Here is a 17117-nt window from a genome sequence, read left to right as displayed (position 1 = left end):
ATTTCCATTTAAGGATTCTGAGAAAGCTGGATAACATGCCACATAATGCCCTAATAGGGACTGCTAAATAATAAATATGCCTAAATAAATCCCTCTCTCCTTGCTCCCAAATCATGCCAAAGTTTGCTTGGTTCGCATTTCAGGGCTCTGGGAAAGCTGGGTAGCATAGCAGGTGGAGCTGTAATGAGGAATACTTAAAGTGACATTTATCTAAATAAATCCCACTCCTTGCAACACAATTGTTGCCATATCATGTCAGATGTGTTTTATGGGGTCCTGAAAAGAGGAGTAGCATGTAGGTAATGCTGAGTACTAAATATACCTCCTAAGTAAAACCTCTTCCTTGCTTGCCAATTGTTCTAATACATGACATGTATTTTTTAGGGTCCCAAGAAAGCTGGGTAACATAACAGTCAGCCTTGTAATACAGACTGCTGAAGCAATATCTACCTATATGTAATCCTCTAAATTGTAAATGCACACAGCTCGTTTTGCTTGTTATCTTGGAAAGCTGGGTGATTTGCATAGAGTAAATGAAAATCATATACATGTAATCCTCCTCTCTCCATGTTCTGGAGCTGCACTGTCTCCATTACACTCAACAGCACTCCATTACATAATAAGACGAAATGGGAGTTAAGCCCCACCCCTCTTTCCTGTGAAGTCATGCTAGAGCATGTAGCAAGCCTATGGCCCGTAACAATACTGTACAGAAGCAGGAAGCACTGTCTGTCCTATCTATGTATGCAGGATTTCTGCTAAACGGCTCAGAGCTACAGTTTAACAGTTAGTCTTGTAGACGTAGCTAGAGATTGAGCTATATGAAACAGCTTTTTGTTTTTTATCCTGTTTTCAAGGTTTAGTTTTGCTTTAAAGTAATTACCTGCTAAAATGGGTAATAAAGACTCATTCTTAACAACGGATTTCTGATTCTGGACATCCCTATAAAAAAAAAAAAAAAAGTTATAGCAGCTACAAGTAGAAAATCATATCATATACTTGGAATATTACATTACTATTATTTTCTACATTAAGCAAGCAGAACAGTTTTATTTACTCACCAAACAGAAAGGGCAGCTGAGGATGTAAGAGCCATAACAAAGCGGCCTGTACATTGTAAAGTAGAGATTTGGGAAGGCAGAATGATGGGTGGAAACACTCGCCTGCCACTGCCAGAGAACATGGATAACATTCGCTTCTCACAAGCAACACAAACAACCTCACTAAAAGAAAAAGACAAGTAATAGTTAAAAAAAAAACAAAAAAAAAAAACTATCATTCATTACATCATTGGACAGAGGACACAGCCATATATAAAAAAAAATACTGACTTGCTTCCTGCTGCTGCAAGAATGCGGCTTGTAACCACAGTTTTCCATTCCTTCCCATCTCGGTTACACTTGAGCTGACTTAGTTTTGACCCTCCTACTGTTCGAAGTTCATTCTCTACTTCAATGTATATGGTGGGGTCTTGACTAATCTGAAAAGGCAATCAAAAAAATACCGTCATGTTAATACCCTGAAAGATTGGGTACTTATTTCAGATTTCATTGTATTTTGCTTTCCAAATATGTAACATCTAGAAATCATAGATTATAATAATACATAATGGTGCACAACCAGTTATTTAGTTAAAAGGGATGTCCCATGACCACCACTTATTTGCTGCCCATAGATGGGAAATAAGTGTACCAAATTCCCCTGTTTGGGTGGAATTGCAGTCACATATATAAGTAGCAGCTTTATTCAAACCTAACAGGTCAGTACAGGATAGGGAATATGTGGTGTTCGTGGTATAACAACTTTAAAATATACATTTCAGTGGTTGATACATATTCAACATTATATAAATGACTGACCTGCAAGGTAAAGGACTTTTGAACGGCTGGGACTGGCAGTCTAAGAGATAACGCTGGTGTCACACATGTTAAGTCCTTCTCGGATGTTGAAGCCACTTGAGACTGATAACATTAATAAAAATTGATTCAAACCCTTGTTTATGAATGGATAACAAGTCACCCAATACAAAGGCTGCACACATACATAACATTTTTTTATTAATTCAATTCAATGTAAAACCAGGATGTACTTCAGTTCTAACAAATCACTGTTTACACTGCTTTTACATTTACAGTCAGCAGATACACAGGGAAAATCTTTCCAAATGATGATCATTCATAAATCTCCTAACACCATATAACGTAGTTCTATGTGTTATCCTTAGGCTTCTCTGTTAAAAAAAAAAAAAAAAAAATATAATAATAATAATAATAATAATAATAATAATAATAATAATAATAATAATAATAATAATAATAATAATAATAATAATAATAATACACACACTATACAAGGGTTATGTTTCTATGTGAGAAGCTGCTGCATAAGAAAGCATAGTCCATACACTTTTTAAAACCAGTGGGAAAAAAGAAGTACGTCAGCACATACCACAGAGGGTATGCCAAAAGGTCACTACTTTGGTATACATCAGGTCAATGGGAAACGTTATTTGGCATACGCATCAGAAGTATTCCTGATGTATAGCTGTACATAAAACCAAAAAAAAACAAAACTGTCTTTCTGCATGTTGCTCCAATTCATCTCAGTTGAATACAGTAAACTGATGTGCGAAGGAAAAGAAAGTAAAAAAACAAAATACAGTGGAAATGTTCCAACTCATGTATGCCGCTTCCTTCTGAAAGAATATATAGCTAGGTACTCTTTACATTTCAATGTCCATATTACCACTCTTCATGTTGAGGGTAAAAATAAGAATTTCTGTTACCTGCACAGTGAGAGAAACAGACATAAGCCGGGAATCTTTCCGAGGTCGTCCCTTTTTTCTTTTTTCTCCAAGGTCTGCATCAGATTCTGATTTTCGTTTGGCAAGAGACTTAGTTGCCAGATTTTTTTCTTCACTGTCACTGCTACTGTCCATGTCACGATTCTTTGCTTCTTTAGGTGTACTATGATCTTTTGGTCTGCTCAAGACAAAAAAAAAAATTAGAAAAACATTTTATTTTTTTTATTATTTTGCTTATTTATATAGAACAAACATATTCTGTGTGCATTACACATATAGTCAACACTGTTAGAGAGCCTTCACACGGAGTAAACGCGTGTATTTTTGCAAAATACACGCGTAAAAATATCATTAAAGTCAATGGGAGTCTTATTATTACACGTGTATTTTTACATGTGTATTTTGTAAAAATACACGCGTGTTTACTCCGTGTGAAGGCTCCCTTAACCACTTCAGTACCGGGCCAATTTGTGGTCCAGGACCAGACACATTTTAGGTTTATTATGTATGTGCGGTTTTGAGGTCTGTAAAATTTTTCTCGTATGTCTTAGTCAACTAATTTTTGCGTCTTTTTTCGGGGACACATAAGGCTTTATTTTTATGTTATTTTTATTTTCAAATGTGTTTTAATTTTTTTTATATCCAGGAAAATATAAACAAAATAGGAGGGAAATTGTGTCTGGTTTTCAATTTATATATTTTTTTTTATTTAATAACACAAAGTGTCACTGAAAAACTTTATAATATAGTTTTTCCTCTCCGTTACGGTGATTTTTATTTTGTATGGTGTCGTCGGGGGTGGGGCTATAACCTTTAATAACGGCGTTTTATTAGCGTATTATTTATTTATTTTTTATTATTAGTTTATTTACATTTTTTTTAAACTTTTTTATTATATTTTTAATTTTTTTTTTCCCCAGATTGTGTCCCCATAAGGTAATAAGAGACCTTTGGGGACATCTGATCAGTTTTTTTTTTGTACTTGAGGCTGATTTCTCCTATAACTGAGGCTGCTACATTTAACCTCAATTACAGGAGAAATACAGACTCCTGCACACTGTATACACAGTATACAGAGCTGATCTGGGGTCCTGTAGGACCCAGCAGCTCTGGCAGGACACTGCTCCCGGCAGATCACGTGTCTGCCGGGTCAGAGGGCAGCTGATTTATGGCTGCGTCCATAGCCGTGTATACAGCGCTCATTGAGTAACAATAAAGAAATCATGGCGGATTTTCTGACCTTAGAAAGTTCCTGCATTCATGGTTGTATCCACTGGCAACTAGAGATGAGCGAACACTGTTCGGATCAGCCGATCCAAACAGCACGCACCCATAGGAACGAATGGAAGCACCTGTGACGCCGGACGCCGGCAAAGTCAGCGTCACAGGTGCTTCCATTCATTTCTATCGGCTGATCCAAACAGTGTTCGCTCATCTCTACTGGCAACCGATCAAGAAAACAGACTGTGAACACAAGATATTTAGAAAAAATCCTTAAAACTATGCAAAATGTTTAATTACTTATATTTGCAAAGATGTTTAACTTTTAATTACCTACAAATTTTAAAATAATTACCGTATTTTTCGGACTATAAGACGCACCTAGGTTTTAGAGGAGGAAAATAGGGAAAAAAATTTTTGAAGCAAAAAATGGTAAAATATTTAATATATGGGAGTTGTAGTTTTTCAACAGCTGCAAGGCCACATTGACAGGTGACCCTGCAGCTGTACGGGGACGCATAGATTGTTTTTTTTTGCGGGGCCAGCTGTACTTTTTAGTTATACCATTTTGGGGAATATCTATTGCTTAGATCACCTTGTATTGAAAAAAAACCGGTGGTTTATGATATATGACTTTCTACTTTTATATATATATTCTAGGGACAGGAGGTGATTTAGAACTTTTATTTATTTCGTATTTTTATTATATATTTTTAAAGCTTTTTTTTTTTTTTACTATTTTATTCCCCCCCAGGGGCTTGAACCTGCGGTCACTTGATTGCAAGTCCCATAGACGGCAATACAACTGTATTGCCGTCTATGGGACATTCTGTCTATTAGTATTACGGCTGGTCATAGAGACCAGCCGCAATACTAATACAGCAGTGACAGGCCCGGGAGCCTCATTAGGCTCCCGGCTCTCACCCGAACAGGTCGGCTCCTGCGATATCGCCGCACAGGAGCGACCTGCAACTTCACAGGTACGGGGCCGGTGGGGACCGGCCCCGGGGGAGAAGGGGCCACCGATACTGACCCGGCATCCGCTGTACTAGAGAGGCGGATGCCGGGGAGGGATAGACGTCATCACAGGTGCCGGGGCCTGAGACATCGCTCCTCTGCCCTGCATGAAGCCAGCGGCGGGGGGACGGAGGAGCGGAATAGCATCACCCCTGCCGCTGCTGGCTTCATGCAGGGCAGAGGAGCGCAGCGATGTCTCAGGCCCCGGCACCTGCATCTATCCCTTGCCAGCATCCGTCTCTCTATTAGAGCGGATGCCAGGCGCCACATTCGGACTATAAGACGCACCCTTCTTTTCCCCCCAAATTTGGGGGAAAAAAAGTGCGTCTTATAGTCCGAAAAATACGGTATGTACATGGGAATACCCCTTTAAGTAGAGCTCACAATCTAAATTGCTTATTAGTAAGTCTTTGGTGTGTCAGAAGACATGGGGAGAACATACAAACTCCATACAGATGTTGTCCATGGCTCGATCTTCAGCGATGCAAGACAACAAAGCTAACCATTGAGCCACTGTGCACATTATTACAGTGCACCTGAGCATACTAACAACCTGTGCATGAAAATAGGATATCATTTTGTATAGGATACAGTAAGTTTAAAATATTTAGGTTCTTCAAAAAACTTGCCTGTCAGCAGCGATCTGGCTCACATGCGAAATTCCTGTTGTCCCTGAGGTGGCTTTTGATCTTTCAGTGAATCGTGAATCAAGTGCTTTCATAGGTTCAATCTTCGGCTGGGCAGAAACACTTGTTGGTGTTGAAGGAGTAGCCGTGTTGACACTATAATTAATAATACAAGGCATAAAAATTGTTATGATTTCACGTTATTTGTTCTACCTCATAGATATAACATTTACACTTAAAAATTGCTCCATATTATTGTATTAGTACTAATAAATAAGGAAATTAGAAGGATGCAATCTCACTTATGTATAAGAAAATGTCATCATTATGTAAAGCACTGTTAAAAAGAGAGAAGTCTCTTTTATCCCCTTCCCAATGCATGATGTAACAGTACAAAATGGCAAGTAGTAGGTAAGTGAACCATGTTGTACTATTGTCATGGACGTGGCACTGGCTCAGGATCCAAGCTGGTACCATTAGCCGTGGGTATCATCTGTAACTTTACTCCAACATTGGCAATTGCGACTGCGGTGTTGAAGAGGCTCCTGAAAGTTTTTCATAGGATAGGTCAACAGTATGCGACCTGTCTGGGTCTGACACCCAAACCCTGCACATATCATCTATTTTAGAAACCTCAGGGTGCAGTGAGCTGCTACTGGAAAAGCGATGCATTCTGCGTCACTACTATTCAAGTGATAGAGGCAAAACAACCCTATCCATTGCACAGGTCATCAGTCTAAAAAATTAATTTGGAAGTGGAAACGCCTGTAAGTGGTTCAAGAGCATAAATTAATAAGTTTATTTTTAAGACTCATATTCAAAAAAAAGTTGGGATGCTGTGTAAAAATGTTAAGAAAACAAGAATGGAATGATTTGGAAATCTCATATAACCGTTTTATACACAACAGAACACTGAACACATATCAGATGTTATGTTCCATTTCATTTGGAAAAACTTAATTTACAAATTGTTGGGAACCTGGATAGTAAATCCTGATACCCAGCAGTGTTGTGAAAGAAAATGGTCTCTCTGTAGTGCAAATGTCTATCTCTTCTTCCTTCTCCATACTTATATTGTACAGATTTGATCAGTTGCAGAAGTAAATAAGTGAAGAAATAGGCCACTTTCTTTAATAAACCATATTAAAGCCCTTCACTATGGATTTATGAAAAAAATAAACAAGCACTCCACATTTCACAGACCAAATACAAGTGTCTGAAGCTGGCCTTAGTTAAATGGACCTCTGTAGAAAATATTCCCATTTCACAGTACCTCTCTTTAATGGCAGGCTCTTCTGATGTTTTTGCATTTCCTGATGGTTCTAGGGTGGATTTAGCCCCTAAAGAGCTGTTGGTGTTTGAATCCAGAGATAAGAGCTGCTGGTTGCTCTGAGAAGACAGCATGGACCCTGCGACTGACCCCGATATTGGAATACTATTGAAAAAAGCTGTAGAAAAGTCCCTACAAAATATGAATTGCCAAAATTAGACTTGTATTACACGTTGCACTATCCATAGTATGTGATTAAATTACACTCTTAATACAAACCCAGTGTCCAGCTGGGCAATGCACAAAGGGGTGATCCTCCGCCGGCCATCTGCTGTCCTTGTTTCCACTTGTTTCTTTAAAAGATTCTATTAAAATAATTCCTATTATTAAAATATAATTTTCATTTATTTCAAAACAATAAAACACAGAAACTCCCACTAAAGAAAATCATTTAACTGCAAGTAATATAAGTTTTCACTTCTAGGTATCATTGAAAGATACCGCTATATCATAACAAGGGAGCATGGCATTTAGTTTACATATAGTCTTCCAGCACGGCATCACTACATAGTGTAACAATTCAAATGTAACTAAACTTTCAAACAACTTTTCATTTTCTGACAGCATGGGAGCCATTAATATATTTTATTGCAAAATTATGGCTTCTTTCTGCAAAATCTTACACACAATGTTTTACTTATTTTTCTATAATGATCTGAATCTGTACATTGCTTTTATTAGGTATACTATCTCTTCATAAGGCCGAGAACCTGAGGCCGCATGGGTGGGGTGCAGGGGTTTGTCTCTTCAAAAACAGTTATATCTGGGGAATATTAAAACATGGAACTTGACACCAGAATCACTATTCTATCTGTAAAATTTCTAGCTTAAAGTCGAGCTTGGCATCATTTATATGCAGCTGTTTTCAACTATTGGAAATATTACTCAACCGCTGGAGATAATACTGGTAGAACTGTGCTCTTGGGGACAAATCAACGCTAAGAATTTTTAATTTTTTTTTTCCATATGACACCAAAAGCTTTTCAAGATATTAAAGTGTTGGAGAGAACTATCTGAAGTGACCTCCAAAGTCTCAGCTTCCCTGCAATATACAAGGACGTGCCGCTGTCACGCACTGAAAACAGCTTGGAGATTTCAATGATCACTAACTTAGTCTCATTTCATAAAGCATGCGACTCTGGACCATTTTAAGTTTAAAATGTTGCTGCTTTCTGAGTGAAAAACCTCTAAAAGTTCTCTGCCACTAGGTGGCTCCCTTCTAGTGACCCACAGTGAATGCAGATGGGAGGAGCCGCTTCTCCTCATCCGCCCGAAAGACTGAACACTCCGCAAATCTCACACCTGAAAACGTAAGAAAAGTCTTCTACGTACATGTATCTACTTCTGGCTGCTTTACTGATTACAGATGGGATATTATTCACAGACAACAAGCAGCTTTCCTGACTGTGCTCATAGATTACGCTTTTCTAGCGCCATGCCTGCATATATCTGCTCTATATTTGCAGTTCAAGCCCATGTGACCTATATGGTGGCCACATGGGCTATTCTAAGCCATTTGTTTGCTATTGTACAGTTACTACTGGCAGAATTATATGTAAAGAAATCAAACTAATTACAATATATGGGGGGACGGTAGTCAGCTCCTTACTGTAAATTTTTCTACCTGAAAAACTGTCAAATTCCATTTTTCTAAACTCATTGGTCAGTTCCACAGTTATCTTGCAAATTGACTTTCATACCTTTCTGATGTCCTCTAGGCTTTCACCATTTACCATGCTGGCCACTTTTGGTGCTGGGATATCTTTCTGTACAGATGCTGCATGTTCTCCATCCAGATGTGAATGCTGTTTCTGTTGAAACTTCAGCATTTCAGGATTTTCTATAATGGTGTTCGGCAACTGGGACTCAGTTGTGATGGCAAGACTTTTCCCATAAGTGCTTTGGTGGATGTGATTCTGCAATTAGATTTTTTCACAATATGAGTAAATGGGTAAACATACCCACACACTCAAAAAAACAAACAAACAAAAAAAACACCTTTTTGTCAGGTGTTACCGTATTTTACGGACTATAAAGGCGCACTGGACTATAAGTCGCATTGCCCATGAACGCCTTATAGTCCGTCTCGGTTCATATATAAGGCGCACCGGACTATAAGCCGCAGTCCGGTGCGCATTATATCTTATTGAAAGCGGCGGCAGGCAGACTTTGCCAGCGGCCGCTTAACCCCCCGCGTGCCAGCCGCTTCTATTGGAAGCGCTCGGCAGGCGAGGAGGGGCTCTATCAGCAAAATCATGCTGATAGAGCCCAACCGTAAACGTTAGGTACGCCGGCGTTACAGCAGGGCTGCCGGACACTTCCTATTCATTTCTATGGGAGCCGGCATGCGAGCGCTCCCTATAGAAATGAATGGAAAAAAGCAGTCCATTCATTTCTATGGGGAGCGCTCGCATGCCTGCTCCCATAGAAATGAATAGGAAGTGTCCGGCAGCCCTGCTGTGACACCGCCGTCCTGAAAGAGAACGTGAAACTTACCCAACGGTGCAGGGCGGGCGGGCGGGCATTCAGGCCTCCTCTGCCTCCGATGTTCCGTCCTCCTCCGGCGCTCGCAAGCTGATAATGGCCAGGGCACATGCGCAGTAGAAGCATTATGCGCATGCGCCCCGGCCATTATCAGCGAGCGCCGGAGGAGAAGGACGGAACATCGGAGGCAGAGGAGGCCTGAATGCCCGCCCGCCCTGCACCGTTGGGTAAGTTTCACGTTCTCTTTCAGGACGGCGGTGTCACAGCAGGGCTGCCGGACACTTCCTATTCATTTCTATGGGAGCAGGCATGCGAGCGCTCCCCATAGAAATGAATGGACTGCTTTTTTCCATTCATTTCTATAGGGAGCGCTCGCATGCCTGCTCCCATAGAAATGAATAGGAAGTGTCCGGCAGCCCTGCTGTAACGCCGGCGTGTATTCGGTAGTGTGAATGCACCCTTACGGTGCCTTTTATGTATGTATGGAAGCGGCACGCAGTCTTTGCCGCCGCTTCCATCCATATATAAGCCGCACCGGACTATAAGCCGCACTTACGATTTCTGAGGAAATCGTAGGTTTTTATGTGCGGCTTATAGTCCGGAAAATACGGTACTACAAATAATAAGCTGCGGATGAAAGACTTTGTGGAAGTGCAGCATTAAAAAAAAAATAGCAAGGCACATACCTTCTCGTCTTCGCTTAGTGGATCACCCAGCTCTTCCTGTGAGAAATCTAAGTATGCAACCGATCCATCCATGGAACACACCAATACGCCAAGTCCATTTAGGGTCCTACAAGCCAACCAGAGAACAGGACTTAGCCACTTGTGATATTACAATGAAAGGCATGAAATGTACAGATTGGCAGCAGCAGATGAGTGATAAGATAAAAGCTTCTGTTACTTCTCTAGAGGTTCCGATGTGAATGGAGCCCTTGAGACTACAGTATCTGGAAGGGCAAACATTTCAGTATTGTTTTCCTTATTATTCAACATAGCCATAACAACAACAATCCTCAAATTTCTAAGTATAGATATTTATACAGATTTTATATTTATATATCCATCTATATCTTTCAGTCTATAGTCCATAATACACAAAACTGAAAAGTCTAAAGCAGCACTGAATAAAGAAACTGGGAGTAGAGGTCTCAGGAAAATACAAAATAGGCGGCACTCCAAATAGAAAAAGAGTGGCCTAGTCAATTTTTATTGACATATAGGTGGACAGATTTAGCAAAGCTTAATACTGTTTCATGTAGGTCAACAGTATATAAAGAGATCTAGTAGCCTTCAACTTAAAGATATATATATATTTTTTTTAAGTTAAGCTGGGGAGGTTCTAAAAACAAAAACCAAAAAAAACCAAAAAAACAAACAAAAAACCACATACTTGTCCCCGATGCATCCCAGCACGGTTCGGTCCTGCACCTCTGTTGATTTCTTCTGGTGTAAGTCCCCGCCACAAATGACGGCTGAGGCTACTCAACGGCCTCAGCAAAGGACATAGGACGTCACTACATGTAACATCCACAAGTCCTTTCCTTAGACCGCAGAGAACCGGGGAAATCACAATCAGCGAGAACTTTTGACAAAAGACAGCCAAGCAGCAGGACCGGGCCGCACAGAGTATACCAGAGCATAAAAGTATGTTTTGTTTGTTATTTTTAATCACCCACCCAGGCCAAATAAAAAGAAAAAAATTATATTAATTATTATATATTTCTTTAAACCTGATTTTAGCTAACTGCAAAGTTATATATGTATATACCCAGCACTGTGCAAAAGGCTAAGAGTGTAAGAATGCTTTAAAAAATAGAGGTGTTAATAGTTTATTTTTGACAATTAACAAAATGAAAGGGGTTTTCCATGCTAAAAATTATTGATGACCTATACTAAAGATCTAGAGAGAAGGGAACAGAAAGCAGACAGGTCTGTCCTATGTTGTGTGGTCAAATCAGGTTATTATAGATGCACTCCAATTTACTTGAATAGGAGCTAATCTATAATGACTCCGTTCAGCCACTACACATAGGATAGCACAATCTGCTTCATATTCCCTTTTCTGTATCACCTGCTGAGAAGAGCTAATTTATAGGCATCTCAGATCACCACAGGTCTCAAATTAGTAACCTACCGTTATATTATTGCCCAAAAATAGCCTTTAGGACTGGTGCCCCACGTTGCGCAAATGGCGTGGCAAAAACTGCAGTGTTTGACAGTCCCTGCAAAGTGGATGGAATTCTAGCGAATCCCATGCACACACTGCGGAAATATATGCACAACGGGAAGACACGTGCCGATTTTAAAAACCTGTTGCGGTTTTGGAAATCGCAGCATGCCAATTATACCTACGGAAATGGTAAAATAAAATGCCTTGGTATACATTACCATGAGATGTCCATTATAGACTTTTCAAATAGATCATGGATCACCACCAAAGGTCTCTTAAGGCAAGTGAGCTGCAATAAAAAGATAAATCAATCAATCCAAAAACATCCATAAGTCTCTTACACACATATACACTATTAAAAAAACAAAACAAAACACAGAACTATTAAAAATGCAGCAAAATAATTTGCTGCATAACTTCTTGGGGAATTTATAGCATGCTAATATACAGCGAGTTATTGCAGTCTATTCCCCTTCATTTCAAAACTGAGGTGTAACAAAAACATAGGTGTAACAATAGTTTCCAGTAGAAGTCATGTTTTTTTTAATCCTACACCTTAACCTTTTTAATATAAATTTTTAGCTATTATGTAGCAGTTTAGTTTGGTTATTTTGTTCTCCTTCAACATCCCATATCTTAACTGAATGTCATATTTCTGAAAAATCTAGGATACATTTTCCTTACCCACACAGACAGTGAGCGGTCCTTGCTCCCCACTGCACAGCAGCAGTATGGACAGGCGGCTTTGTTTGAGCTTCCATTTTTTTGTTCCTTTTTGAAGATTTTTGGATTAAATTTCTATTTGAAGAAAACGCAACAAGATTTCAGTGTTATTAGATAATGACATTTTCAGGAGTTAGACAATTCATTCATTCATTTTAAGACACCAAAGTCCCCCATATTCCCAATCAGTGGGGATCTGAGCAGTCAGCCCCCCACTTATCTGCAAGTTATGAGATAACTTGCTTTTGTGGGAATACCCCTTTAACCTTCATTAAGTACAGTAAAAAATCTGTTGTATTAAAAGGGAACATGAAAACGGGGTTCTTACCACCACAGTGACAGCTTTTCGATGGCCCACAAAATCCATGTTTGTTTTCCATCCATCACGCTCAATAATCTGTGCGGTAGGACCAGAGTTGTTCATTGCATGAGCAGATACAAGGTAATGTCCATCAGGAGACCAACTAAGACGCAAGACATGCGTAGTTCCTCCACACTAAAACAAAATGTAAGGCTGCTTTTAGCAAGCGTTTATCTACAATTTTGTGACTTTGAGATTGTTAGATAGCCGGCACCTCATCAAATGGCTTGGTGATACTGGTTTCTAGCTGCCAGTCCATGGTCCTCCAGACTTTTAGACTATGGTCATCAGCTTGCGAAGCAATATACTTCCCCACAGGGTCCCATGTCAGTCCTTTAACCAGTCCGGAATGGCCCCTCAACGTGGCTATAATCTCTGCAAAATTATTTAATATATCTCTATAAGACTTATTTCAAAAGTAATACTACAAACAAAAGTACCCCAAAAAGGTTGCTATAATAATGCTGTATATGTGTCTGACCTACCAGGAAACTTAAGGGCATTCCATATCACAACGGTGTTATCAACACTACAGGACGCCAGCCATGCATCATGTGGAGACCAGGCGACATCCATTACATCTGAAAGGTGTTTAAAACATAATGTAACATATCAGACACAATGCAACATAACACTGCAATTTACACACTACTAAAAGAAGTGCACCAAGTCACTCACCTCCTGAATGATTCCTGAGAATGGAGAGGCAACGCCACTGCTCTACATTTGCCAATTTACTGCTGGAGCCAAAAACAGTACTAGGTCCAATGTATCTGAAATATGGATAGGACACAGAACATTTTTATATGTTTCAAGAGAAGACAAACTATACCATGCATTCCACCTGGTAATGGTAAATTACATTGGCTAGGATTTCACCCAAGAAGTACATCATCTACTACATCTTTATAGAGGCTTTGGGATTTTTAAAAAAAAATTAAGTTATGATATAATAAACACCAGAGTCACTTTATTCTGTAATAATGCACATCTAATGTGTAGCCAGAATTCCTTTACTAATTGGTATCATATATTTGTATGTATAACACATTTGTAACTATAGAACACAACCCATAACAAACATTAAACAGCTAACAAAAAACAAACATCAATTCTAATAGTCTTTGCTCTAATAAATAGTCCTTACCATAGTAATGTAGCCCAAGACTTTGGAGACTATTTAGAGAACTTCAGTGGAACCTGTCAGCAGTTTTAGGTTACCCACAGGCATGGTGAAATACCAACAGGCTGCCTTATAGAAAATGGGTTTAACCCTGAAACACTGCAGCATTTCAATGAAAACAGTTGTGAAAGGAGTCATGTATGGGGAAAAGTATTGAAAAGTGTTGATTACTATCAGGGAGCCTGTCTGCATTTTATGTTTCCTGTGGTGCAAGTGGTATTCATTTGCTTTTAAGTTCCCCTTCAAGGCTACACGCCATTGTTGCTGTGTATAGGTCAATGAAAACAGAATGGCATCCATGTTCATATGTGCTTCTCATAGACACCATCATTCCAATGTACAAGTAAATCAAACAGAATTAGGACATGTGCCGGGTTCTGTGCCCCCACACACACCCATAGAAATGACGTCCATGAGTGAACAAATGGATCAGTGGGCTATCCATTAAAAACAGATATCTCACTGACAAAAACACTTTCTTGTGCATGAGGCATAAGGCTTTATTCACAGGTTAGTGTTTGGTCATTGATTTACATCAGTGATTGAGTGCAAACCGCAAATAGACACAATGAAAAGATCTGCACCTATTTTGTGTCTTTAACCCACAAGTCACTGATACAAAACACTCATGTGTGAATAAGGCCTAACAGATGCAGAATAGCAGGTGACTGACAAGGGCTGCACACTACTATTGTGGAGCATCATGGACAATTTATGACAAGAAGATAGAGATGCCTGATGGCTTTCTATTTGTCAGTATTTCATTTCATTAAGAACTGTGCAGACTGTCTCTCTGTCTTCCTAAAAATGAATTATCATTATAACGTACCACAGATTATCATCCGAAAAAAACTTTAATAACCAATTCACTCCAGAACAATCCAAGGCACAGTGTGGACAAATGTCCTCAGCTCACCCAGATTTCTTCCACACCATGATGAGTTTGTCATCTCCGCCAGACGCTAAATATGCTCCATTGTTGGACCATCGCACGCAGTTTACACAGGCTGAAACAGAGTGTACGCAAAGATTAATCCAATTCCACAGTGACAGTATGGCGAGGACAATGAACTGCTCATACAGAGTCCGCTCTTCCAATGCTAGTCCCCATCCCTGGGATCTTTGACACCATCTTAATGTTTCCCTCTTTTGTTCAAACAAGTGTGAACCCCCACAGCAGCTATCTGCGATGTATTCTGGTACCTAAGTGGTTGTCCATCTGGCACAGCATCTTGGGAATACTTTCATTCTTCTCATCTTCTTCCTTAACAACCGGTGGCATATTCCATATGACAACTTTTCCAGAATCTTGCCCTGGAAAGTCACAACAATGTTGACTTATTTCTATCTTATGTTACAGAATTTTACTTGATACAACATAACATATCATACATAATTTTTAGATTGCTGATTTAAAAAACAAAACAAAAAAAAACCCTAAGCTTTTCAAACCAAGAGGACCCTTGGAAAACAAGAACCCCCTCCCCCCCCAGAACAACAAAAAAAAAAAAAGAGATCAGAATCAATGGACGACAAGAGAATCTATTTCACACATGATGCACAAAAGCATGGTCATGTCACATAATTTGCATATGTATATATTTATTTATTTTTATGTAGATTGTGAGCCCCATATAGGGATAACAATGTACTCTTTTTTTTCATTTAAGTATGTCTTTGTAGAATGGGAGGAAATCCATGCAAACACGGGGAGAACATACAAACTCCTTGCAGATGTTGTTCCTGGTGGGAATCGCACCCAGGATTCCAGCGCTGCAAGGCTGCAGTGCTAACCACTGAGCCACCATGTTGCCCCATTTGCATATAATTTTGTCAGTCTTCCATGGCTGCAGTGAATGACAAAAGTTGTGCAACAACTACTTTCAGTACATCTTCACACAACTGAAAAATGAGATGCTGATTGGAAAAAAAACGTGTATCAGAAATCTGAAGCTGACTGTGGGATTTCAGGCGTGGATCCACACACCGATTGACCCAGGTTAAAGGGGCAAATCCGTGCATTTCCACCCTCTGTTTACCTCTACTACATAACAACGGTTGTAAGTCAACCAAAGTTGTAGCGATAAGCAATATATTGTTTCAAGTTCAATGGATATAAAAGTAGCCACTAAAGTATAACAAACAGCTACAGTCTTTGTCGCCTGTGAACTAGATTACAAAAACGTAGCCAAGACCATGTGTCAGTAGCCAAACATGCACATAAAACAAGATCTTTGCAATACTCAGATGACCAGAAAACACACCTTGTCCTCCTGTAGCAAATTTTGTGCCATCGGGATGAATGTCCACGGAAAATATCGGTTTGCCTAAAATTAGAGACAAGATTTCTGTTTAATTCACATGAGGGTTATGTACATTAAATGTATTAGGATGTATGGCAGTCGCAATCATGTGATACTGGTGACCAGCAGGCATTTTAGGTGCCACCATGCCAGGTGTTGCATCATCCTCTACAGGTGACAGTGCACATCTGCTGCTACTGCAGAACCAGCCCCTGGGGACAGCTCAGAAGCTGCTTATATGGAGCCTATTGTGAGGGGATGATGGCACACACAGGCATCTATCATAGAGGTACAGCTAGTAACTTGTACTGCTCCTTGGCATCACCACTGACCTCGCCCTTCATTAATGGTACCACATACAGGTATCTAGAGCAGCTCGGGTGGGCACTACCAATGCAGAGACTACACTAGTACACAGATAGACATTCCCATTCAAACTCAAGACCGTTAAAAGTTCTGAATAATATGGCGACCTCTGCAACTTCTGTGGCCCCTTGGGGCCACTCTCTCCCGCCTGCTCCTCCCTCACCATTGTGATTAACCCAGGTGGGCTTCAGAAGCTTCATTGTCCCGCTGTGCCCGGAGCAGGGTGTCAGCTCCGGCCGCCCATTGAGCACCGGAGCTTTCCCCTGTGCAGGCTTCTCGGAGCCGCCTCTCAGCGCCGCTCCATCCCGCTCCGGCACCCGCACCAAGACCGGAAGCCCGCGGGAAGTAAGGTTTAAAAATGTCCTACTGGAAACATAGACCTGGAAGCAGGCGTTCCTTCTTAAGAACAGTGCAGAAAGGGAGGGACGCCGCCAGTCACACACGAAGACACTAGCGGCAGGCAGGGAACCCCAGGAGGCTGAGCACACCTACAGCCGTCTATTTCCTCAAGCTGAATATCATATGACA

At 40.1% G+C, this 17117-nt stretch overlaps 1 protein-coding gene across 1 annotated transcript in view; it reads right to left on the bottom strand.

Annotated features, from left to right (window-relative positions):
- HIRA (histone cell cycle regulator) overlaps positions 1–16912 on the bottom strand; it is a 27203-nt gene extending 10291 nt beyond the window's left edge. Inside the window, exons 1-20 of the mRNA XM_075275326.1 lie at positions 16753–16912; positions 16185–16247; positions 15124–15234; positions 14837–14927; positions 13416–13510; positions 13223–13318; positions 12952–13112; positions 12705–12872; positions 12338–12451; positions 11872–11942; positions 10168–10273; positions 8698–8913; positions 7217–7302; positions 6941–7129; positions 5671–5823; positions 2786–2981; positions 1860–1961; positions 1332–1480; positions 1062–1223; positions 884–942 (exon numbers count right to left, since the gene is read on the bottom strand). Coding sequence (XP_075131427.1) covers positions 884–942; positions 1062–1223; positions 1332–1480; positions 1860–1961; positions 2786–2981; positions 5671–5823; positions 6941–7129; positions 7217–7302; positions 8698–8913; positions 10168–10273; positions 11872–11942; positions 12338–12451; positions 12705–12872; positions 12952–13112; positions 13223–13318; positions 13416–13510; positions 14837–14927; positions 15124–15234; positions 16185–16247; positions 16753–16789 — 2425 coding nt within the window. The 5' untranslated portion in view covers positions 16790–16912. The remainder of the gene's footprint in view (positions 1–883; positions 943–1061; positions 1224–1331; positions 1481–1859; positions 1962–2785; positions 2982–5670; positions 5824–6940; positions 7130–7216; positions 7303–8697; positions 8914–10167; positions 10274–11871; positions 11943–12337; positions 12452–12704; positions 12873–12951; positions 13113–13222; positions 13319–13415; positions 13511–14836; positions 14928–15123; positions 15235–16184; positions 16248–16752) is intronic.
- Positions 16913–17117: the final 205 nt, after the last annotated feature.

Source organism: Leptodactylus fuscus, chromosome 1, assembly GCF_031893055.1.
Source record: "Leptodactylus fuscus isolate aLepFus1 chromosome 1, aLepFus1.hap2, whole genome shotgun sequence".
NCBI lineage: Eukaryota > Metazoa > Chordata > Amphibia > Anura > Leptodactylidae > Leptodactylus > Leptodactylus fuscus.
This window is presented reverse-complemented; position numbering and strand designations above follow the sequence as displayed.